The sequence below is a fragment of the Balearica regulorum genome, chromosome 12, assembly GCF_011004875.1.
Source record: "Balearica regulorum gibbericeps isolate bBalReg1 chromosome 12, bBalReg1.pri, whole genome shotgun sequence".
Lineage (NCBI taxonomy): Eukaryota > Metazoa > Chordata > Aves > Gruiformes > Gruidae > Balearica > Balearica regulorum.
In genome coordinates, this window is record NC_046195.1 from 11,587,116 (window position 1) to 11,612,187 (window position 25,072).

General features: G+C 39.8%; 1 protein-coding gene across 2 annotated transcripts; it reads left to right on the forward strand.

Annotated features, from left to right (window-relative positions):
• Window positions 1–16,343: 16,343 nt before the first annotated feature.
• Window positions 16,344–24,975, forward strand: SLC24A5 (solute carrier family 24 member 5). 2 transcript variants are annotated; one of them, XM_075764934.1, is made up of 9 exons: window positions 16,344–16,477; window positions 16,796–16,972; window positions 18,350–18,433; window positions 18,523–18,626; window positions 18,943–19,043; window positions 19,845–20,128; window positions 20,868–21,074; window positions 23,945–24,046; window positions 24,605–24,975. In XM_075764934.1, exons 1-9 carry the CDS (start codon window positions 16,360–16,362, stop codon window positions 24,925–24,927), a joined length of 1,500 nt encoding a protein of 499 aa, XP_075621049.1. In that variant the 5' UTR covers window positions 16,344–16,359; the 3' UTR covers window positions 24,928–24,975. The 2 variants fall into 2 exon arrangements, with proteins under 2 accessions (XP_075621049.1, XP_075621050.1); XM_075764935.1 differs by having other exon boundaries at window positions 16,460–16,712.
• The last annotated feature ends 97 nt before the right edge of the window (window positions 24,976–25,072 follow it).

Sequence of the window (25,072 nt, forward strand, 5' to 3'; positions counted from 1 at the left end):
CTGGCTGTGATTGTTTCTCTTTCAAACAGAGTATTATGGTAGTAAGTATCATTTACACACATAGACAAATTGCTAGATCCACAATGACCTAGAAACTTAAGTATTTTATTAACAGAGTAGATTATGTCACTTCAGAACTTGATACAACATTCGAGCATGGTTCTTTCTGCTGCAAACACACAGGACCTATCACTTCAGTTAACAGTAGATGTTCTCATAATGTCAGAGTCTGATATACGCATGTAGTATAAGATTCCATGCAACAGAGGATAGCAGTAATCCCACACTGGTCAGCTTATAAATCATACTATTGTCCAATTTTTTTTTAAAAAAAATGCTTTGCTATCTCTATTCATCCAGTGTGGTTAAAGAGTCTATTTTTTTTACTACTTAGGCAAAAAAATTGAATAACTATAAATGTTCATAAGCAGAGCTGCTGATTGATAACCACTCTGCTTGCACCTGAGATTTGTCTGTAGTTGGATACAGCTCCCAAGCATCTGGATTTCTATTGGCAGCTTTGAGATTAGGAACTAAAGGTCACTGAGATTTGGTTTGTAAAATTTTCTCTCATTAAATATTTTAATTATGTAACATAACAAATTCAGTGCAAGAGGAGAAAATCAAAGTAAGATACTTGAATGCATGATTCTGATCATCTTTTTTATTCACTACGTATATTCTATCTCTATAAAAATATACATGTATAAGTGTGTATATCTATATAGGTGTATCTATCATCAACATTGATACGGAACTAAGAATTCAACTTTTTCCTTAAAAACTGTTAGCAATAATTAAATATCATTTGCACACTGCACTTGTATGCACTCCAGTAGGGAATGCAGAATGAGGCAGCATGTGACAGCAGCAAGCTCTAGGGAGACAGGGTTACTCCACTAATAAATCCACCTGGACTTCAACAGATGCCATCTCCTGTCAAAACTATTAGAAAACACTTGATCATTTGTTCCGGTTTTGTTTGCCATGTACAGCATAATCAAGAAAATGACTTCTTAAGTAACACTTATCTTTAGACATTACAATTTTTTACCCCTATACAGGACATTGACAATGTCCTCATTTTAAAGACCACAGATATAGGAGGGAATTGCTAAACTCCTCCAGCCAGGCATTAGCAGAGCCAACTAACTATGCTCCTGGGTCCCATCCAGCAATGGTGCAATTTGTTTATCACTTTCTGTGCTTTGCATGGTCACTGTCTCCAGGCAGCTGTGAATTATCCACCTGCACACACATACAGAACCACACAGCACATATCTGTGTAGCAGTTGTATAACAAAACACAAGGAAACAGTGGGGCAAGCTGCCGAAAGGCAAGGAGAAAACAGATCTGTTCAGGAATAAACAAGATAATATATATGTGCCTGGAGCAAACACCAAAAGGCTACTACACAGTGCCGCTTCAGAGACCCGCTTCCCACCATTCATTTGCCAACTGAAGGCTGCTAATAGTCCAAACCATAGAAACCACAGCAGATGTAGAAAAGTCACAACAAATAGTATGAATTATTTTTTGCCCCCCTCCAAGTCATCACAAGTCTTCAATACAGAAAACCTGCCATCTTATGAAAGTCAAAGTATACTAATTACGGTTACAGAAACATTCACCATATACTGTTGCATTACCTGTCGTCTCTACTCTCACTACTGGATTTTAAAGACATTTGGCATGACTGCTCAACAAGATCTGGCTGAAGATCTTACCACACTCGTTCTGCATGAGTACCAGCTGAACAGAAATTGCAGCCACAGCACTCAGCCAAGCATGAGTCATGCCCATCACACTGAGAGCTTGCTGCATTGAAAAAGACAAGACTGCAATAACCTTGGGCCTTTAAGACAACAAATACTAATCACCAGCTGACACCAGGAAGTCCTGTTTCTAGCAAAGTGCTTTCATTTTTGTACATGTCATCTCAAGAATAGTCACATTTTTAATTGCTTCATACATTGCAATGATGGTGCCAAGGACCCTTATCTTGAACTTGTAAATCACTGGTCTTACTATGCAATAATATCACAAGGAGATGTTAACTGTGGCTAAACACTATTCAAAATACACCTGTCATACAGAAAAATAATTTCAATTTTTTATATGAAGAAAAAAATTGAGGAAAAAAAGAGGAAACTGTAGAACTGTATTGCTTCCATCATAATTTTTTGTTATCTGATTATTTCTTGTTTGACTGCACCCACAACTGCCTATAAACATCACTGGGAAGTACAAGACAATGACTTGGGGAGAGGAGGGCATAACCTTCACTAATCTTTCCAACAGCTTTTAAAAATAACCCTTTCCCCCCCCTTAGTTTTGCATAATCTATGTGGACATAAGTTATCTGAAAAATAGCTGTAGCCTTTAAACTCTCTAAAGCGTAAGCTTGTATGTATTTCTTAATAGCAAAGGATACTACCTCATTTAACTAATTTTTAGACCAACATACATTGATGCCAGCAAATATTACAAAGAGGACAGATGACACAGTCAGTGACATCAAGGGGCATTAGGGAATTGTACAACATAAGGAAAACACAAGTGCTCTATGATCAACAGTATGATCTAACCATAAACACCTGGATAAGGGATTCTCTCAACCCTGGAAAAAAAGTCACCAAAAAAACCAAACCAAAACAAGAAACCAGCAAAGAACAGGGCAGCTGTTCTACGTATGTATGAGACTCAGCTTGATTTATCACAAGACACCAGAGGAAGGTGGCATCAAAAAGATGTAAAAACATAGCAAGAAACAGAAGAGGGTGGTTGGCCTCTGTTGCACAGATGCACAAGGTGTCATGCACTAGCTATGCAAGAAAAACATGCACAGAACACTCTGAAAGAACATGCAGCTCACAGATGATACACTAAGGGCATCCACATCACTGGGAAAATTATACCCTGGTAGGTACCATTTCAGATTGATAACACAGCCAGCTATAAACCTCTCTCAGAATTAGATCTGTCTTTTACTTCTCAATTCCAATACAAATAAAAATGCCACTGTTTTCTATCCCTATGGCTGATGCGGGTTTCACATGGGTCCAACGCTCTACAAGACGTGATAAAGTGGGAAATATCTGTATCACTTTACAAATGTTTTGCATAGCTCTGCTTGACTGTGAGACAGTTAGCTTGCTGTAGGTAAGATCAAAGAGGGGTGTAGGAGGACTCTGACAGGAGAGAAAAACTACGACCTAGATGAGGAGCATCCCAACAAACATTCAAACTACAACAGACAGGCTATTAGCTGTGATGAAACAACCTGCCTGCAGCCAGCAGTTACATGGCTGCTTTTCCAAAGCTAAAGGAAGAGATACAAGATAAATAAACAAACAAACATAACAAAACATTGGTCTGTTAAAGGAAGGGATGAGCAGGGCCAACACACTGGCACTTTCAGAGCACACAGCAGTCAGCAACCAATCCAACCTGCAAGACCTGGAGTCAGCTGCTATGCAAAAACCACAAAGAAAGGTCAAAGATGCAGTAAATGCACAGAGGCCCTTACTTCGATTACTTTTTACTATTGAGTGAAGAAATAAATCAATGTTTTAGGGTTTGCATGGATAAGTCACTTTGTTTACCCTACTGGGAACAACTGCTCTAGCAACAGACAGCAAGACACCTAGGCAGATGAGAGAGAGAGTCTCTGATACAATGCAAGAGCATGTTAGCACTACAGACAGCATCATAACAGAACATTAGCAACCAGGCTTGAGACCCAGAGGCAGTCCAGCCATGCAGAGCAGAGCTCAGCCACAGCCAGCTAACGGGAAATACTGCCCTCACGTACACCAAGACCAGGCTGTGCAAGCCAGTCCAACTGACTGCACGTCCCATGAGCCAGTCAGGAAACGAACCATGGTTGTAGGCACCCAGTTGAGTCCTTGTAACTCTCCATACAAGCTGTCACAGAAAGGGGAGAGCAATGTTAATCTCATTTTACTCATTTCCAAGGAGGTGCAAGAAGCATACAGATATTAACTGTTCTCTTCCCTACCTGTTTGCCTTCTGCAATGAAAAACACTTTATGCAATGACCACTTCATGCCTCCCTTGGCACAGAAACAACATGATGACTTATCTGACCAACAGCATCAAAGACATCCTAGAAATTTCTAGAGTACTTCTCACCACAGTCGAAATTGATGCGGCCCAGGACAGTCAAATATTTAGCCAGTTTTATTTGTATGGAAGATTGCATAATACAAATTTTGTAAAACAAAGTGCTCTTTTTCCCCCCCAAAAAATATATGAAGTTCTATTGGAATGCACTTCTTGCCATGTAGCTCCCTTACCGTGCTCTTTGCTGCTGGGCCCAGGGCCAGAGCAGTTCTGCTTTCCAGGTTCCAACCTTGTTTTTCTCTGAATGAATATGGGAGTGAGCTGATCAACAAAGGACAATGCAGTGAAACCCTCTTTAGGAGGGATGAAGGTCAAAGCATTGTGTGGCAGCAAGTTTTCTTCTCCACCAGCAGCAGCAGAAACACTATGGACATGTTCTGCATAGATAATGATTAGCATTTATATTCGTATACTCACATTTGCAAACACTGTCCTGATAATATGATGAACACACACATGCGGTTCCTCTCAATGAACTATGCTTTGAAAGCTGTCTTCTCTGAACAGCTGGAGGAATGCTGGTCTCCCAGTCCTCAGGCAGGCCATAAAACATAAGACTTACTGACAGCCTAAAAAAAGCTCTGTTGTGATACTACGCAACAGAGCCAGCTTCTTACAAGCCATTGCCAGCCCCATGTTGCAGGGAGATTTTTATGCTGTGAACTTAATAATGCAATAAAAGGTAGAGGATAGTTTTAGTTATAAGTATCAAAATACAAAATGCTACTACAGATAGCGCAGGGAAGAAAAAGTCTCTTCTCACAGACTAGAAGTGACAGCTTTGCATTAGAAAGTGGCAGTAGATATTCAAAAGCTCCAGGAAAACCTGTAGTAAAGGCACCAAAAATCAAAGTGCAGCTGCTCTTTTTACTGTTTAAATCATTATATATTAGCAACAAATCTTGTTGTTGGCCAACACTCAGAAATGGCATATGGCCAATAAAAGGTTCAGTGGAGTTTTCCATCTGTCACTGAAATCAGCTATGGCTCCAGCTCATACATAGTAAGTTTAGTGTCATAATTATTTGTGTACTAGACATTCAACCATTCAAACATAATCATTTGACTACACAATTTGCTAAATATACTGCCCAAGCAAGGGACTACATAACCACATGACTGAAATGCATGAGATGTTATAGTATATAACATTAGCACTAACAAGAGGTAAGCATGTGAGTAGAGGGTGCTGTTTTGCCACAATGGGTTATGCAAATAGAAACACACCAATGTGTACAATATCAAGAATACGTAAGTAAGAGAGTAAGAGGCAACCATGCTCTTATTAAAATCAAAGTCAAATGAATGCAGGATAGCAAGTCAGTGAGTGGTCACCACATCTTTTTTTGTGCCCCTGCTTGTTCATTACAAATACTAAGCATATGGATTTATTTTGCTGTCTTCACTGTCCTGCCAGCACAAGAAGGCTGACAGACTAAGCTTTAAACTATTTTGTTTCACTATAGAGTCAGGAAATACCTCAGTAAGAGCCTTGTCTGAAGTTTTAAAAAGTTCTTTCTACAGCATTTTCCATTAGTTTTTAGCAACTATGGAAGCAGCAATGATATTATTTTCCTCCCTCCCCCCATAGCACTCCAGTGCCATGAATCTTGCACTGATAGGTCTTTAGGGCTGTATTTAGATCTGGATTTTCCAGACAGTGGGATTTGTATTTCAATCAGCCAAAAGTCACAGTCTGCTTGGCCCCAGATTTGGGTGCAGACACAAGCATATTTCTATTTTCTAGTTCAGTCAGAAAAATATGTAACATTCCCAAATGCAGAACTTGAACAAAGAGAGGGGGCAAAAAGTATTCTTAACTGTGCTGGAAGTCAAAAGTAAGAACATTTTTGTTTGTGTAAGTTTGCAACAGTACTCTTTATCTTCCCTGAGCCTCACTGCTCTGCATTTGCTCCAAGAGAACTGCCAAAATAGTTTAGAGCTACTGAATCTGACCTGTGGCTGGCTTTTAACATTTAGAACCTGGGAGCACAGTAAAGAAGGATGCAGGAGTTCACTGAAAATTTTCATAATATTTAATAATCCCTTTGTGGTTTGGTCAGAGCTGGCATAACTTCACAGCAATAAATTGATTTGCAAAGAAATGGGCTCGCAGCTCCAACAGATTATAGCAGCTCACAAGAATAATTTTTTGCTGCAAACAAGGTCCTATCTGTAGTCCTTCTTTGCTCATCAGAACAGGGAAGAGAGTAAAAGATCTAAAAAAACCCCACAAAAACCAAAAACACAAAACCAACAACAACAAAAAACCACTTCAAATAATGACAGTAACTTAAGTACTTAACTCAGATGCCTAAACATTGCTTATTTTGATTAGCAGTGGATCCTTTGAGTATCCAAGACACTCATATGAGGCTAGCAGACATGGCAGTACCTATTTCAGGGATGATGCAGATGGAAAGCAGGTAGGATACCCTTGAGTATCCAAAGGTCAACTGCCCACAGTTATGGAACTAGACTGGAGTCTATAACATATTCAAATTTTTGGACAGCAGATATCCCATTAAGCAGGTCCAGTATTCAATATCTCAAAGAATTAAATTGAACATTTTTAAAACATGTTTAAATTTGCATAATTTTCTTTATTGCTTCTGTAAAATTGAAAGAAATATTTAAATCAGAACGCATAGGAAAAAAAGCATTTCCAAACAGGGCTTTTTAAAGCCTTGAGTCTTATACTGCCAGTTGTTTGCCCTGTCTTGAAGGTTAGAGATTGTGCAAGGTATCTTACCAAGAGCATCAACCCATTAGACAGGCAGGAGATTACACTAGAAAAAAAATTCAAGGAAGTCCTTCAGGAAGAGACAGCTTCAAACAGATCCCAGAAGGTAACCAAAGAATACATAGTTCATGCTGTAAGGACAGTGTCCCTCACCTTGAATTAGAGACATCTTCAAAACTAGGAGATGTTAAACGTGTAGAAGAATCAGAGTGGGCATACTCAATAGTCAATTTGAAAGGAGGAAAAAAAGAAAAAAACAACCATCACCACAAAAAAAACCTACACAGACACTTCATTTACAGAAAACATACATAAATACACTACTCCTTCCCACTCCCCAAATCAAAATAAGCATAGTAGGGAATTAAAAAAAAAAAAGTAGCAATTTCTACTACCTAGAAAATGACCAGTTCTAGGACAGCTGAATATTGCTGAATACTCTTCTACACTTCATTCATCAGCAGAATTCAGGTCAGTGTCCCTAAATTCCAAGGGAACACAGATATACACATTCGACTCTTCTCTAGGATTCACTGCTGCTCTCCATGTTGACCAGAGGATTGTATTTGATCTCTTTTCACAAGAAAACACAAGAACCCACCTAAAGCCATTCCTTGATTCCAAGTGATTTTGCCTTGGCTTCAGTGGACGTAAACACCAGAAAAGCACAATGAGAGACTCCACACAGCCCAGCCTCAGCTCTTCAAACACTAACAAATAAAAATGTATTTCCAGCTAATGGAAATTAAATCGTTGGGGAAAGTGTGGAGATAGTTCACAAAGCTGAAGCTGTCACCACTGCTCCTCCTCAAACAGATGGGAAAATATGGTGAAAAAAATCTGACCATTTAACTACAAGTTTCCCACTGTGGCAGATGAAATTTGGCAGCAGCAGACTCAAGAAAGGAAAAGGCTGGCTTTACATTTATAATGGCCTTTGAACCAGCTATACTCATTCAGGTTGGGAGTGCAGAGAGTCAGGGGTGGACATAACAGATTAGAACCAAAGCTTCTGACAGCAGATCCACTGGGTTCGCCAGTTGTCATCAACAGAGTGTCTATTCCATTTCACTTCCTTATTTCCCCACCATTTTTTTAATCCCTACTGGTGGCTTCCAGCCTGTTATGCTGAATCAGCTATTCATTCAGTCAATCTCTAGCTGAGAAATCTTTGGCAGTGGATGGGAATGTCTAAAAATGATTCAGGTAAGCCAGGAATTGTTTGTAAAAAATGTTTATCAGTAAACCAGTCAGTACTGAAATGACTTTCTTGGAAAGCAGGAACAGAGCAGCAGCTAGAGACCTGGCTGCCGTTTCCATCCCCTGCTTACAAGCAGAATGGTCCATGGAAGAAGTCATGTAAACTTGCATATACTATGCACATCATCTCCATGGTTGCTGATTATGTTTATTAATGACAACTGACCACAAAAAAAAAAAAAAAAAACACCAATGCTTACGGTGGCCAGAGAACAGATGCATAAGCTAGAAGCTTTTTAAAATAAATGAGAAAACCCTAAATCATAGAGAGTTTATGATATGTGAGAATATGAGAAACCAGTTTTAGTGACATAAGGATATAATAATTGTTCTGTCCTGAGGGGAAAAAGTTTCAGCTCCATCACATCAGTTCCTCTGTCAGCACAACATGCTTCTTGTGAAAGATATGGAATATCTATCTATTCTGTGCTAGCAATTAAGACATCAATATGTTCATTTTTTAAGGTCTGATAAAAACTTAAAAGTTGCCTTAAAATATTAAAAACGTTATATTCCAGCATATACAGCAATGACAGAACTACTATTAAATGTGTGAGGTTTTAAATATTCTCCATTTCACAGTGGAGCTTTTTAAAGTTAGCATTGTGAACAATAATCAGTAGTAACTTACCAGCAGTTTATGCGAGCTTGGGCGAAGCTGTCTTCAGTCAAAATACAAACTGCATTTCTGGTAATGAGATATCTCATGAGGAAGCAGTGGGGGACTGCACCAAAGCTCTCTAAAGAGACACAGTTCTCAGAGTTTGCAAGACTTTTATGCTTCAGTTGTCTGCACTGCTCAGTTTGAGCAGTAATAGCTCTGTCATCTCCTCAACAGAAGCACACAATTGATTTTGTTCCTTCATCCTCATGTAAAGCGTACAGTGTTTCCAGAGGAAAGGCAGGCATCTGCACACATGTACAACTTCTGTATCAGTCTGGATATACAGACTGATTACATTAACTCTACCCAAAGTATAAACTGGGAGAACCAATTTATCAAGAAGTTCCAGCTGAATTTCAGCCAGTTTTCATAAACTCCAGGTTCACAGAGTTGTCTATCTAGACCATCTTTTTGGCACGCAGCCACTCAGCTGTGTTTTACCAGAAGTTTCTGCTCTTCAATTTGTTGCTTTGCCCCACCCCTTCATTGCAGAAGGCACAACAGACTTATGCTTCACTGTCTAGCCAAGCTGCCACAAAGGCCCCCGTTCCAGCTCCTGAGAAAACTGTTCTCCACTCCTCCCTTTCCCCATCCTCAGCAAAAGCACAGCGAAAAAGCAACTAAGCTGTTTTTTTTTTTTCCCTGCTGACCTCACCCCTAAGGCTGCACAGGGGTGAGGGGAGGAAGAGAGAATTTCCAGGTGTGTATCACAACATGCACAGAGTAACAAAAGGTTAGCATCACAGATACTGCACCAAAACCTGAAAGCAATTTAAAATGCAAGGAGCCTCCTCTAGACTGATCGACAGTAGCATAACCCAACATACACAAGTAGTATTTTGCAACACATTGTCTTTTAGCAATTTCTGAAACAGAGAAACATCCTCAAATCAACAACACCTATTACATTGTAAATAACATTAGTACATGCTGATGCTATCTGGTGAAACAACTTGGTAGCCCATAAGATAGAATTAAATGTGTCTATTCTCCAGTATGTCAATAATAATTATTTTTCTAATGCTTGTTCAGTTCTAGAAATACATGAAACAAAGCAATTGCATTGGAGAAAACATGATTTGAAGTTGTTTATATACAGACATTTACGTACTGAGAGTTTGTTTTATCTCCTGAGATATCACTGAGGTTACAGAACTTGCAGGCAATAACCGTAAGAATAATATTATAATCATAAGAACAATAATTTCCATTTTATTTATGTAGAAAGTAAATTCCTAAATATTTGCAAACTCAAGGTCAGCTGAAAGTTGCCAGAGCAGCTAGTCTGTTTCATTAGCACCACAGTGAAAAACAACAGCAAAACTTTAATAAACCCAGCAGACTCACTGAAAACACAGAGGCTGAGACACACACCCTTCAACACACTTTTTGACCTCCAAAACAGTTCAAGAGAAGTATGCTGAAAGGATGGCAGGCAGTGGATGGAGCCAAGCCTCAAGACAGCCAGAGCGAGAGCTAAAGTAAGAGAGTCATAGAAAACACAGACTTGCAAGAGCGTGAAAAACAAGCATATACTCCAGTGTAAGTACAAGCACAAGTGTTTGTTGAAGTGCCTGTGTCAACAGGAAGAGCAAAGAAAACAAGCGGAAGCAAAAGTCACTAAGAGGGACCAGAATTCCTTGGTGCGCAAAACTGGCAGGGAAAGACAAGCGTAGAAATTGCAGGCAGAGAAGCAGTTTATTGCTCTTTGGATCCCCTTTCCCCACAGAAACAAGACCTTGCATGGTTGGGGGTGGGGAACAAAAGGAAAAAAAAAAACCAACCCCACAACACTCCACAAGCTTTTATCAAAGAAACATGTGACTCACTCATTGAGAGTATCTACTCTCCTATATGTTTTGTGGTGTATTTACCTGCCCCACTGACATAACAGAGTATTAGAAATAGAAGACGTGGATGTGTATTTGGTCTATACACAAACTGTTGGAGGGATGGAACAGAGCAACCTCAAGTGATCATGGTGGAATGCTACCATTATCCATAGGACTCTCCTCAGACCTTGACATTTTGCTCCATTCTTTGGCCAACTTGCATGCAAACACCTGACTTACATGTTTGAAGCATGCTGGCTCTATGTGCAGAGCATCCACAATTTTCTATCCTTTTTAGACTATGTGCAGCCTTCTGAGTTTCACAGCCATTAAGATGTTCTAAAGGCACTGGGTATAAAGATACTGAACAAGAACTAAAGAAGCTTATCTACAGCATTATTACTGGCTAGCAATGGCCCTACTCTCCTGGTGTACATATAGGTATATTTATATATAGGCAGGATATATAGGTATATCTTGCTTTTGCACCAAGATTTTCTGATGTGATCAGTCTAGGTAGTCAACCATCATCAGACCTTCAGTTTCATGATACCACAAGCACTGACATCTACAATACATTCCAATTGTCTTAGGGAGGACTTTTAACCAAAAGAAAGCAGTTAACATGGAGGAGCATTGAAATATTACTGAAGAAGATCTTACTGACTTAAATCTTAAAAACATTTAATCTGGGACATGTTTCATTTTCAGTTTGAGAGATTCCTTCGATGTCCTGAACAGATGATCAAACCACAACCGCCCAGTAAGCAAGCTAAGACTATGAGAACTACTACAGAGCTTTATCAGAGACAGTAGATGAAGTGAGAGAGGTCTTTGGTCCCAAAGATGGGAAGAGCAATTTTGTACGCTTGAATTACTGGGAAAATAGAAGTCCCCAGGCACTAAAAAGAAGGTTCAATCTTCTCCAACTAACAATAGCATACTCTCCTTTCAGCAGGCGTTCAGTTGAGAACAAGCAAGCAAAAAGTCCTGCCAAGGAGTTTCTAGCTTTTTCGACATTGTGAGTAGCCCTACTTCAAGCTATGCCTTTATCAGGCAATGATCCACACTATCATTGGGAGTGACTTTACTCCTCAGCTTACATGAAAAATATTCCACATCTGCAATCCCCATGCAAGAAAGTGGCCTCAAACAACTCCCCACTATTACCTACCTCCCCTTGACTACGTAACCTGAATGTTTCCATGCCCTGCCTGCCAAAAATAACCCTGTCACTCACTCTTAGTGACTGAAATACAGCTGGAGGCAGCCAGACAGCACAACTGAAAAGCTGGAAGCTTCCTGCATTTAGCTCATAGATGTATTAACACTGGAGCCTAATAATGGACCACCTAAAAACATGGACTGTTCACAGCTTCACAACTTAGAGTCGATAAAACCATTCACCACACATCAGAACATGAAGACCAAGAGTCCTAGAATAACTTTGACTTATACAAGCTTGTGCTGGCTACCACACACCATTCCTTCACAGCTCAGCAGCTTTCCTGGCTGTAACCAGGGACTGCAGTTGAGTTGTATCTTCCAGTGATCTTCAGAGGTATTCACAGCAAGAGCATTTGGCTCTTGTGTACTTGAGGGAGCTAAGGGTCAGAAATCAAATCCTTCCCTTTGACATTGTTCTAAAACCCATGAATTAACCTATCACCCCTTCCTCAAGTCATGAGATTAGCTTGAAAATAATATTGTCATGTGATTATTTGCCTCCAGCATTAGATGTTCAGATTCCCATTTTCAAGTTTTCTCTACAACTATTTATTTGAAAGAAAGAGAAAGCAAACTAAGATTCTTGTGTGGCTAATGTACATCAAGCTGATGCTTTAAGAAAAACAGCAGCCATCATGAGAGTTGGCAACTCTCAAATCACTGGTTATGGAGGAAAGAATATTAAGCAGCTATCATCAATCTATCTAGATTCAGGAAGTGAGCCATGAAATGCTGACAAAGGGGAATATCTAGTCTGACAATGACGGTATATTTATCTTTTAAATGAAGAATAATGGAGTTACACTGAAGAGACTCATTTTAACTTTGCAACAGTGAAGTATTTATCTCATCACCTTAGGGTGATATCTGAGCACCTCAGGGTATGAGAATTTATTCTACCAGCTCTTTTAGAGAGACCACAATTTTACACAGATAGTTACTCTAGCCTCCAAAGAAGCCACACAAGCAACACAAACAGAAGAAAGGGACTGTGGAAACTGACCTTCTGAACAGCGCTAACACACCCTCCCATCGCAGCAGTAGCCCAGGTAATCAGTTCCCTTTTCATTCGCAGCTTCTGCTAAATAGGGATAACACTAGATTATCACAATAATGTTCGGGTTTGGAGGTTTTGGGAGGTTTTTTTGAGGATGAAAACATCTTCGCTTACTTTGTTTCTTAGCACATTAGGCCTTCTGACTGGGAGCATAAATGGTGTATACATGTACAGACCATCACAGGAGAAAAGCACGGCTGTGCACAGGGTCCACATACTGGGACAGGAGCCATAACACTAGAGTACAGCTAACACCAAGCTGCACTCCTGTCAGCCCTAAGGCTGTCCAAGCACACTCATCCAAACCCAGACTAGGCTAATTTTCTACAGACCACTACCAAAAAACCCCACCAAGCAAACAAACAAAAAACCCCAAAAACCAAAACCACAACGAAAAGATGACACAGACACTGAACTGTGATTTAAACTGTAGGTCACAGATTAAGTTAGAAGAAAAATTGCAAGCCCATTTTTAATTAAGGAAGCCAGAGAAACACAGCATTCCTGCACAGGTATATACAATCACCTATACCTAAGCTAGATATAAATCCCTTACTAGGATCTCTACCTCCTTTTTTCTTCCCTCAGTAAGACTAGGACTCAACCCACACAAATTTTTTTTTCTGTTGTTGTTTTAACCTAGTCACAGATTTGTCATGCCATCCCCATATCTTTTCTATTTGAGGACTGGATCCTACCAACAAGGACTCACATTCCCCTTAAGTTCTGATAAACTCACCTGCTTTTTTTCCTCACTATCCGTGTCCTATTTGCTGACATTATGAAGAAAAGGGGAGAGAAAAATCTCAAATAATACTAAGCAAGTTCACTGCTTATAGAAAAACAACTCCTCCTTGAATTCATACAGAAGTACTGAAATCCTACCCCACCCACAAGAAAATGAATACCTGCTATGTGGAGACACAACAGCTGGTCCCAATGCATCTTTTCTCCCACCTGCCCCCTAAATAGCACACACCTGGAGTCAGACCTCTAGACAGCCCCACCTCCGTTTGTTTTAAGGGCCAGCAAAACAACTCCCTGTCCTTAACCGAATGGGGCATTCACATGTATAGCAGCCAGTTCACACCAGAATATCATCACTGGGAAAGGAGCTACAGCTGCTGTAGTTTGATGCTACCATAGGAGCCTTCTAGCACGTCCCCACGGGTGGCAGAGCATTAGTGTTAGCAACCTGACTAGCAAACAGCTGCCCTTCTCTCTCCTTCAGAAGTTCTGAAAAATTTATTTATCTATTATTTTTACTACTAAGGAGAGTAGGGCTTTATCTTAACAGCAGCCAAAAAATGCAGCAGCATGCATTAAATCTGAACTATTAGTTGACCTATCTCAGCTTTGCAGAATGCTGTCTTAGACTGAAGTAGCCCAGACCAGGCAGCCAGCCACGCTGAGGCCAAAACACACTGGCTGTCATTTTTGCACTGGGTCAAGCATGCAGATACATAGCACATGGTTCCTCATGCTGGGAGACTGTGGAGGTTTTTTTCTGTTTGTTACTCTCTCCAGGGGCATGCTTGGCAAGGAAAGTGTGAGGGCAGAAACCTCACTCACAACTTCTCAGCAAACTAAGTGGGCTTCAGTCTTCAGTAAAATCAAAGCTCTGGCTTTGCTTCAGCTATGCACGGAGAGGGGGTGCCTATAGAAAGGAATTAGAGCTTGAGCACAGAGCAAAACCAGAGCATAGCAAAACCTTCAAATCCTGAAATCGCATGACTGAGCTTTCCTAACTACACAGCAAGCACAGTGCTGTACCAGAGAACTCATTCCCATCAGAACAGCAGGCTCGTAAGTACTTTAAAGCAATAAAAAAGAGCACAGCATCAAAAAAATATCTAAATTGAAATGAAGCAGCTGATATCAGAAAACCATGCTGAGGTTTTGAGATTAGGCAAACGATAAGCTGTAAGGAAGAGAGGCAGTGGCAAGGAAGCCACTTACCTTGGTAACAAAACCCTTTCTATTGACCTATGTAAGGAAAGAGCGACCAGTAATTTAGACAGGAAAATTTGTACTGTTTTACTCTGGTGGAAAGTGGGATTCAGAAGAAAATCCTTAAATCTTTCAAGACGAAAATGATTGATTTTTTTCCTGTAAAGCAGGAGAAGCAGCAGCTACCATAACTCTGCTGCAGTCTGCTTTTCAGAGAGCATGGAGAACTCATTTCTGAAAGTTAGTTGTCACCCCTAAAAATCTTGACGACTAAAATCATTGTTGCTCTGATAAAAAGCATTTTGGGCCACAGAGGGGTCAGAAATAGGCAACAGCAAGTGCTGCAGAACTTGTTGTTCCAGAAAATCAGTGCTCACATTCTAATGGTGCTATACCATTCTGTTTGATTCAATCCAGAAGAAAAATATCTACTTTTTCACCTTATCTCATCTCCTGTATCCTAGAGAGGCTGATCACATATTAGCCAACCACCACAGATGCAGGGAACAAGAAGAGTTTAGAGGAATTAGATGCAATGAAGCAAAACAATATTTTCCAGTTTGCACTTCTTTCTCACAAATATAAGCATCAGCCCTGCACCTAAGAAATTATTAGGAATAACACAGGCACCTCAAAATGTCATTTGGCATAATAGGGTTGAAAATGTTTGTGGAGATATGTCTGTAAGTGATTTGACGGAAACACAATTCTCTTTCTGAGAGACCAGTGACTGGGGAGGAGCAGGGGGAATGACTTTACAAAACCATCTTTCTGAAAGACTGTATTTTACTATTTAATCCTCAATTATATGCATGACTTCGCTGTGGAAAGGTCACCAGACAAAGTTCAGTGAACTGGGTCTGAAGGGAGGGATTGTGTGGTAGGTCTCGGCTTTGCTCTGGCTGAATTGTTCACCTAAATAGCACGAACACCTCCTGCCCCAGCGAAGGACAAACCTGGTGTTCGCGCAGCCCAGCACGGTAATTCTGGTAGATCGGTGGGAATAAACAGAAATGGTCACAGCAGAAAAAAAATATATTGGGGAGTAAGCTTCAATTCACCTTCTGCCTCTCCAAACGTTCACATGGCATCTGTGTAAGGTGGTCAGCAGCTTGCACCAGAAGCGCACTCATGATGGCCAAACCCTTGCGCTCTGCCCACAAACACGCAGCGGGAGATGGCGACGGCCAAAGAGTGCCACCCTGCCTGGCTCCTCGGACACGGTCCAGCCACGGGAGGTCCTGCCCGCAGCCTGAGGTGAAAACTGCCCTCCCCCCCGACCCCTCACGCTGCCTGCCGAGCTCAGGGCGGCTGGGCTGGGCTGGGCTGACCCCCGCCGTGGCCCTGAGGGGGAGCGGACGGTGCCCACGAGGCGGGGGGGGGAGGGGGGTGGGCACGGGCGCGGCCCTCACGTGACCCTCCCGGCCCTGGCTCGGGCTATCACCGCCCCGCGCTCAGAGCCGCACGGGGGGCCGGAGAGATGCGAGCGGGCGCGCGGCGGCGCGCGGCGCGGATGGTGCTGCTGCTAGTGCTGCTGTCGCTGCCGGGCTGGCAGCCGCCGCGGGGGGCGCGGGCCCAGCGCCTCGCTGCAGACGCAGGTAAGGACCGGGCGGCGGGGCCGGGGAGCCGCTCGCGCACTGTACGGCCCGGCCCGGCCCGCGGGCGGCTCTGCTCCCGCGCCTTGGCGAGCTGTCTTACCCCCCGGCCCAGGCGTGCAACGCGGTGATGACATTGCTGCTGCTGCTGCTGCAGGTTTAGGGGTGTTGCTGCAGCAGTCATTGACCCTCACTGAAAAATAGATCCCTAGGAAAGGCAGGTGTCCTCTGAAGCCAGGTAGAGTTCTAATCCGCAAAACTCCGACAGCCTGAAAAGGGAAAGGTAGGAGGATGTGTAACACCTCTGTACTCAATTTTCAGAAAACAGGACGGGTTGCGTCCCTTCTTCATCGGAGTTTCCTGAAGGATTTTTTACACCGCAGGAGAGAAAGGATGGAGGAATCGTTATCTATTTCATAATTATACTTTACATGTTTTTGGCTGTGTCCATTGTGTGTGATGACTACTTCCTACCTTCTCTAGAGATCATCAGTGAATGTAAGTTACCACCTTGATCTTTTTCTCTTTAAAAAAGCTTCAAAGTTAGAGTGCTCTGGAGACAAAAATAAAGCTCAGAGTCTCTGTGCATAGTTAGACTTATCAATACAATGTTTAACTTGAGACATGTGTCAATATTCTATTGAAAAAACACACTCTGATTACACTCTGCACAGGCAGTCATTTCAAATAAGATTTCCGTCCAGGCACAAGGAAAGCAAAAAAACTTCTTCAGTATTAACTAAACTGACAATACAACTTTGGAGTAACCAGTAATAATCCAGGTTATTAGTAAAAGAAAAAAAATTTAAAAAATTTAAAAAATAATGAGGTGGGGGAACCAAACCAAGAATCCCAAACTCTCCTGATATTAAAGCACAGCAATAAAGTACCTTGCTCAAGTTTCTGTATTTCTCCCAAAGTGGTGAACAAGTATCAGGATGAGCTACTGTTTACATACTAAAGGTATGACACAGGAGGGAAAGGAACACCATGGTTACAGCCGTTTATGAAATTTAATCAACCTGTAATAATTCCCCTGGCTTACAGCAGACCACTGAATTAAAGAGATGGTCCTGGCTGGGAGTTCAGCTTTTCATTGTCAAGAATTAAAAAATTTCCTAGGGAAACTCATCCCTGGACACTGGAAAACATTCTCTAGACCATAACACTTACAGAAAACGTAAGCTTAAACATTGCTGTAGAGCTGATATTTTTTTATTGATGATAAATAAGCATTTGTCAGACTTTTTCCATAGTTAGCCATACGTCCCTGTTCTTAGTGTGCAGAACTGGATCCACAGAGCGAGTTACGTTTCAGAAACAGTCAACTTACCAGAACAAAAATCTCATTTCATTCAAGCAAGACACAGGCTCTTACACTGTCCATATGAAGTGAAAATTTGATTTTAAGATCGCAGCACTGGTTTGAATTTAACTAGTATTTCTGGTATGTGAAGACACAGTAGCATGGATTTCCCTGGAAGATAGACAGACTTGGCATGGATCATGTAGCAATATCACTCTAGAGTCCAAGGAATTTCCCCACAATTATTACCCATATGAAACAGAGTTAAAGCCCGCATATGTATGCCCATTTACATTTTAAGATCATGCTCAAATCTCTTTTATTATCAGTACTTCTTTTCTGGTATTTAAACCAATTTCTGTAATAGAAATAAATTAGCCCAATAAATGAGGCTATGTTTTCAATATATTATTTTACCCATTTCAAATAAACACATTAACTGTATGAAAGTAAGCAAAGTTCATTCTATTAAACGGTAGTAGCTTCTGACATTATACACTAATGCAAGTAATGGGTACAGACTACTGAAGTACTTATTTTTTTAAGCAATTCTTTTGCTCTATCCTCAGGCCTTGGCCTCTCTCAGGATGTTGCGGGAGCAACTTTTATGGCTGCTGGAAGCTCTGCTCCAGAGCTTGTCACTGCTTTTCTAGGTAAGAGACGTATGTTTTGCCTCCTCAGAATCTAGAATTCTTTTCCTTGCATGCCAAACTGAAACGTACCAGAGTCATTTTCCTTATAGGAGTCTTCATGACAAGGGGAGATATCGGTGTCAGCACCATCCTTGGATCAGCAATCTATAATCTTCTTGGTATTTCTGCAGCTTGTGGGCTGTTTTCCAGCGTGGTATGTATCAACTTTGATAGTTCTGCTCCTAAGAGCCAAATGGTTATCCTTTCTGATTTGCCAACAAAAGCCAAGAGAGACTTACTATGACAACCGTCAAGTTTATTATTTAGTAGCAAAACCAGCATGTAATCATTTTAAGATAACTTGCTATGAAAGTTTTTAAAAACACTAACTTGTTAAATATCATACTTAAGTCATTCCTAAGAATCTTAAATTTTTACATAATATAGAAACAACATATTGATGCAGCATTTACAGCACTTAGTGAAAGTATTACAAGTTTGAGAAAAGTCAATAAATCTGTGATCTGCAGGTTTCGAGGCTATCCTGTTGGCCGCTGTTTAGAGACTGTCTGGCATATACAATTAGTGTAGCGGCGGTCCTTGCGATGATATCTGACAACAGAATTTACTGGTAAGAGCACAAGTAGCGTTGAATTCATGTTGACTGGAGATTAGTGAGACAGTGTTTTGAAAAAGAAACGAACCAACCAACCCAAACCCCGAACTTCAAGTGGGCTGAACTGCCACTCCTTAACAGAAATTAACATCCCGTTGGCTTGAAAAAAACCTAGAAAGTCACAATGCTTGTAACGATTATTACCTAAACATTCAAACCCTGTGTATTTATAGTCTGATCTGCATAGGTTTGTTTGTACAGACTTCACAATTTCTATCAGAACTGTTTTGGCATAGCAATTAAGTCTTCATAGTTTACTCCTTTTGAGCCTTTCCTTTAATAGCATCACTGTTAAGAAAAACACTTGTCTGCCAGAAGCACATGATAAGCTTCTGATGTTTTACCTCTCTTCTGTCAACACAAACTCCTGTTACCTCAACAAGTTAGGTCCAGCACTAAGCCTCTGAAGTTTCTAACTCAAAATAGCACATACTATCCCTCTCTTTAACCATCACATGAAGACTCGATTTTGCAAACATCAGTAAGATGTTCAATCAGTAAAACCCCTGGAAAACATGCAGCTATACAGTACACAAGATTCTGCTGGGAAGGGGAATTAATCAAACTGCTGAAAGACACAGAGACACTCATGAACTTCCATGACACCAGCCATACAACTGCCAATAGATGCTTTTGTGTGTTTTCCTTTTGCTACTCATGCAAATTTTCTCTCTCCTTACGCCAGCCATTTTAACAAGTTAAGGAGTTGGGGGTTTTTATATTAGACATTATGTAAAAATCTGTTTTTCATTCCAGGTATGAAAGCGCATCCTTATTATTGATATACGGGTGTTATATTCTGGTACTATGTTTTGACATTAAAATCAATCAATACCTCATGAAAAAGTTCAGTCCCTGCTGTACGTGTTTTACAAAAGCTATGGAAGAGAATGCTGAGCAGCAGCCACTGGTTGGATGGAGGGAAGAGAGTGGACCTCTAATTTGTCAACAGTCAAGAACAGACAGCGGAATTTTTCAAGATGAGCTGGACTACTCTCAACTTTCAACAAGCCTGCACAGGCTTGACGAAATCTCTGAAGGTATTATTACAGCTGTCTAGCACTCTGCATGCCTGTCTGCATCAGTTCTAATAAAGAGTTGATTTTGAGACATCAGTAAGATTTTGTTCACAAAAGAACTCCAGTATAGTATTTAAGTAAATCATTATTCTTCTCTGGAATGTAACATTAAGCAAAATCTGAGTGGTGGTATTTACATGAAGTTAGTTGCTACAGGAGTGCTAGGATAGCTGCTCATTTGCGTCATATTAGAACAGCAGACTTCCATCAGTCTTTGCTGTGCACATCTGAAGCTTCCCAGCCACGTTGCTTGTAAAATGCAATCAGTTGAAAAGACACATTGGTACTGTACTAATATTTACTGTTTTCTTACAACAATGGAAGGTTCATAGCCCCAAATATGCGTTATATCAGAAGTAAAAGGAATAGCTATGATGTGGCCACAGATCATCAGTTTCCTCTTCACTTATGCAAAAACCAGCACTTGGTACTTACTCTTGGTAAACATTGTGTGTAAACCTTTATAGAAAAGTTCATTTTTCATCCACTTTATGTCACTAGGAGAGAACCAGTAATAAATAACATTTGATTTCAGAGTTTTGTCCAGTGTGACATAGGTACAGGGTAGGACCACAGCTAGAACTTGAGGAAGTATTTTTACCTTTTTTCAGTATCCTCACAAGTAGAGGCCAGTAATATGACTATGCTATGGATTCAAACTTAATGCTACAACTTAAGAGAGTTACTTTTTCTTCAACAGATCATCCAAGCGTCTTCACCATGCCTGAAGCAGATATGAAGAGAATTTTGTGGGTGTTATCCCTTCCTATTATTACACTACTCTATTTGACTATACCAGATTGCAGAAGACAGTTTTGGAGGAACTGGTTCATGGTGACATTTTTAATTTCAGCAGCATGGATTTCTGCAATAACTTATGTTCTTGTATGGATGGTAACAATAGCAGGTAGGTACCTAAAGTGCTGCCGCTATACAGAATCAACCCATCGAGAATCACTGAAAAAACAGTTTTCTTCCTGTGATGAGTTCTCCTTCCCACAATTAAGTCAATTTAGCAACATATACTTTGCTGTAAAAAAAACAAACCCAAAAACCCCAGCAAAAACTTATGTTTGACTGCTTAGTTTTTGCCACCTTTTTCCACCTAATGAAAACCACTTCAGAGTTTAGCTGCTTCAGACTGCTTACCATCACATGATTGAGAATTTGTCTACATAGCTACAAAAAACAGCCTATATTTTAAATGAGACAGTTTCATTAAACTGCTTCATGAAGTGAAACAATTACACAGCAATGAACTTGTCAAGCTGAAGTTTGACAAACATGGAATCCACCAAGACTGAAATTAACGGTTCAGGGTTACGTATAAGAGCCATTTTTTTTCTATACCTATATTTTTCTTAACACTATAGTAAGAGATTTGGCATTAACTGCCAAAAAAACCTCCCAAATTTTTGTATTATTTCAACTATAGCATCATGCATTTATTAAACATTCTCAGGTTGTGCACCTCTTACAAATCTGCATCATAAAGCGAAGCAGTAGAATTGCATTTAAGTGAGAGAAGGGGTATGAACTTCTGTGTAAAAATATTCTCTTAAAAATATCTTAAGGTATTAAAGGTCTTCTCAATTCACTGTTTCTCCAGTCAGCTTGAGAAAAATCCAGTTTTTAAGAACAAGCAGAAAACAAATCTCTAATCAAGAAAGAAATGCTACAAAGCTTGCTATTTCCACATTATAGCTCACTAATCCTACTCAAGTATTCTGCTAGTTCAGCATCCTAAACCTGTTTTCAACTTAAGTTCAATGAATAACTCCTTGTTCAGTGCAGAAACAGACCTACACAAACCTTTGAGAAATTACTAGTAGATCACTGGATAAAACACCCACCAGGTTCACTCCTTGGTCAAATAATTTTCCACTTGTATCTAAAGAGCAAGGGTTTACTGTCTGAATGCTAGAAGCTTTTGAAACAGGATTAAAATGAAAGTTATTGCTGTTCTACTAGAGAAAGTACTAATTCATATGAAAGCACATACACTGGAGATTCAAACTGTGTTAGTTCACTTTGAAGAGTCAGCACAAGCGGTACTGGGGGGGGTCTTTGGCCCACTACTTCTAGGTCAAATATGTTCTATTTACACATTAAACCACTAAAAATTACACATACATTATATTCAAGTCCAGGTTCTTTCATGAAGGGAGACTCAGATTCTATCATTGCATAAACAGCCTATCAGAATGTCACGAAAGTATAGCTGGGGATTAAATTTTGATGGTCAAGAACAAACCTAACTTAATACACCTTTTTGTTCCTAGCAAATAAAAAATGACTACTTATAGCAAGATATTGCTAGTGATACACAAAATTAACTAAAGGCTAGAAAAATAAGACTATTCTCTCTTTATGGTCAGTTGCCAGAAAAAGCCCCTACAGATTAAATAGAGAATAGATTTAGCTAATAAAAAGAAAATCAGATTCACCTGAGTTTAGTTTCTATCTTGTAACCTCCAGAGGGCCAGAAACTACACTTGGGTACGTAAGGCTGGTTCAGGCTTACTTCACCTCGGTTTGCTTGCCACAAACCATGATTTTTCCAGCCTGGATAGTTTACAAAAGCTGATCTTTTTGGTCCGCCATCCTACAAAACTCTTACATTAGGAGTGATGGAAGAATAAATACCAGTACAAATTCTCCAACAGGATCATGTTAGTCCCTCTGAACCAACAAATAGTTTCAAATATAAATTTACTGGGCTGACCTAGACTAAGCTGGTATGTACTAGGCAAGCACTGCTGACCTAGCTTACAGAGTACTGCCTCTTATTTTAAGAAAATTGTTCTTATTAATGTCCAAATTTTGCAAGAAATAATTCAGATTTTAAAAAAAGATATTAAGATACCTTTCAGTGAACAAAAAAGTTTAAGACAAAGTAATTACTTAATAATTTGAGTTCAGGTATCAAATACTTTAGCATATTGATGCTTGTGAGTGGTTCAATTGCCAAAACAGTTTTGAAGATTTGAATCCCTGTATTTTAAGTGAGAAATTAATATGCTTACAGGACATATGGGGCTAAAAAAAGGTGGGGAAAAATAAAGATGATGTTTAAGTAACAAAACTTTTCTTAATTTAAACCAGTATTTAGCTAAACTCACAGTTCTGAAGGATTACTTGCACTTGCAAGTGTCACAAAAATTCTGCATTTTGATTCTTCCAAATCCAACAAAAGAACTGTCTAACTGGAGTGAAATGCTAAAGCCATGTAGTTGAGACTGTATTGTAGTAATGATCATAATGAGCCTCCTCCCCAAGAAAATTTATGTGCTTTTTCCCTCCCCCTTCACAGAGGACAATTATAAATTATTGCATCATGATACTTTTGAGCACTAATGATGAGATGCCAAAAAAATACAGAAGACTATTATATTTTGTAGAAGTTAAGGGGGGGGGGGGAGAGGAGTAAATTGTTAGATATTTAAACTTCTACTGTACCTGAAAGAAAAAAAAAATCTTAATTGGTATTGTCTTGACCACTGGAGACATTCCACTCAGGTCTTTGAGAAACTTGTTAAGATGGTTACTATACTACAATTCCTTTTTTATTTGACTGAAGAACAAAGACAGGATGATATTGTTGTTCTTAACTACTTCATGGTTCAGTCACTTCGTATTTAGTCAAGTTAGCTGACAGATTCCTTTTGAAATTACCATATGATGACTGATCCTTTTTCCAGCAAAGTCCAAAGCAATTTCTTTGGATGAAAAACTAAAAACATACTTGCATCTTTTACCATTATTTATCAACTGCAGGTGAAACACTGGGAATTCCAGAATCAGTAATGGGTCTCACATTACTAGCAGCAGGAACAAGCGTACCAGATACAGTTGCAAGCGTGCTGGTGGCTCAAAAAGGTAAAGATTTTAGTATTCACACTCATTCCAATGCATGTGTTTAAAAGGTACTATGAAAAAAAAAGAATTCTAGTCAACATTTCCAGAAATTCAAGGAGTAACTTCAAAATTTCGCTCCAGATCCTAAAGCTTAAGCTTACCAATAATAAATAAATAGCTTACCTGAAGAAGCTGTGGCTCAGAGATTTAAAAACTTCTCAAGAGTATCTCAGAAAAGTATTCTAGATTGGTTTGTTGTTGATTAAGTGTTAAAGTTTTACTGCAAAACACAACTGTAGGTCTCGGTATTTTAAACATGACTGGATTTTGTAATAGCCTGTCTAGCTTATTTTAAGTGCAACTGTGCAGATGCTGGTGATTTAGGGATACTGTGGGGTTTTTTTAATGCTTGTGGTACCCAAAACCATGTTCTGTAGAATCTTGACTATAGTTCTTTCAATGAAAAGTCTGAAAAGGGTGCTCTGAGAAATTGAGGGCTGACAGTCTGTTCCTCCAAAACAGTTTGGCAATTTTGTACAATACAATTAAGCAGACTTATATGTATTTCTTCTTTCACAGGAAATGGAGATATGGCTATGTCTAACATTGTAGGATCCAACGTATTTGATATGCTCTGTTTGGGAATACCCTGGTTTATAAAAACTGCCTTCATAAATACATCAGAACCCGCAGAAGTGAACAGCAGTGGTTTGACATACACAGCCATTTCTCTTATCTGTTCTGTGGTTTTTATTTTTCTAGCAGTTCACCTAAATGGCTGGAAAATAGATAAAAAATTGGGAGCAATTTGTCTTGTACTGTACTTAGTATTTACTATATTATCAATTTTATATGAACTTGGCATCATAGGGAACAATCCTACAAGGGTCTGTGGTAACTAATTTTAATCAGTGATTATACTGATGAAAAAAATAAAAGCAGGAGAGAAAGATCAGTTTCTTCATTTAGTCAAAATAAAATAAAAAAAACCCAACAAAACAACAAAACTCCCATCGGGCTCTAAATCTTATTTACAGAACTAAGTCA

What these genes read in the sequence shown, in the direction of transcription:
- SLC24A5 (XM_075764934.1), top strand. Translation starts at nt 16,360, where the DNA reads ATGCGAGCGGGCGCGCGGCGGCGCGCGGCGCGGATGGTGCTGCTGCTA. An exon ending in TCTAGAGATCATCAGTGAAT is followed by an intron (nt 16,973 to 18,349) that starts GTAAGTTACCAC and finishes CTCTATCCTCAG; the next exon opens with GCCTTGGCCTCTCTCAGGAT. An exon ending in ATGGATGGTAACAATAGCAG is followed by an intron (nt 21,075 to 23,944) that starts GTAGGTACCTAA and finishes TATCAACTGCAG; the next exon opens with GTGAAACACTGGGAATTCCA.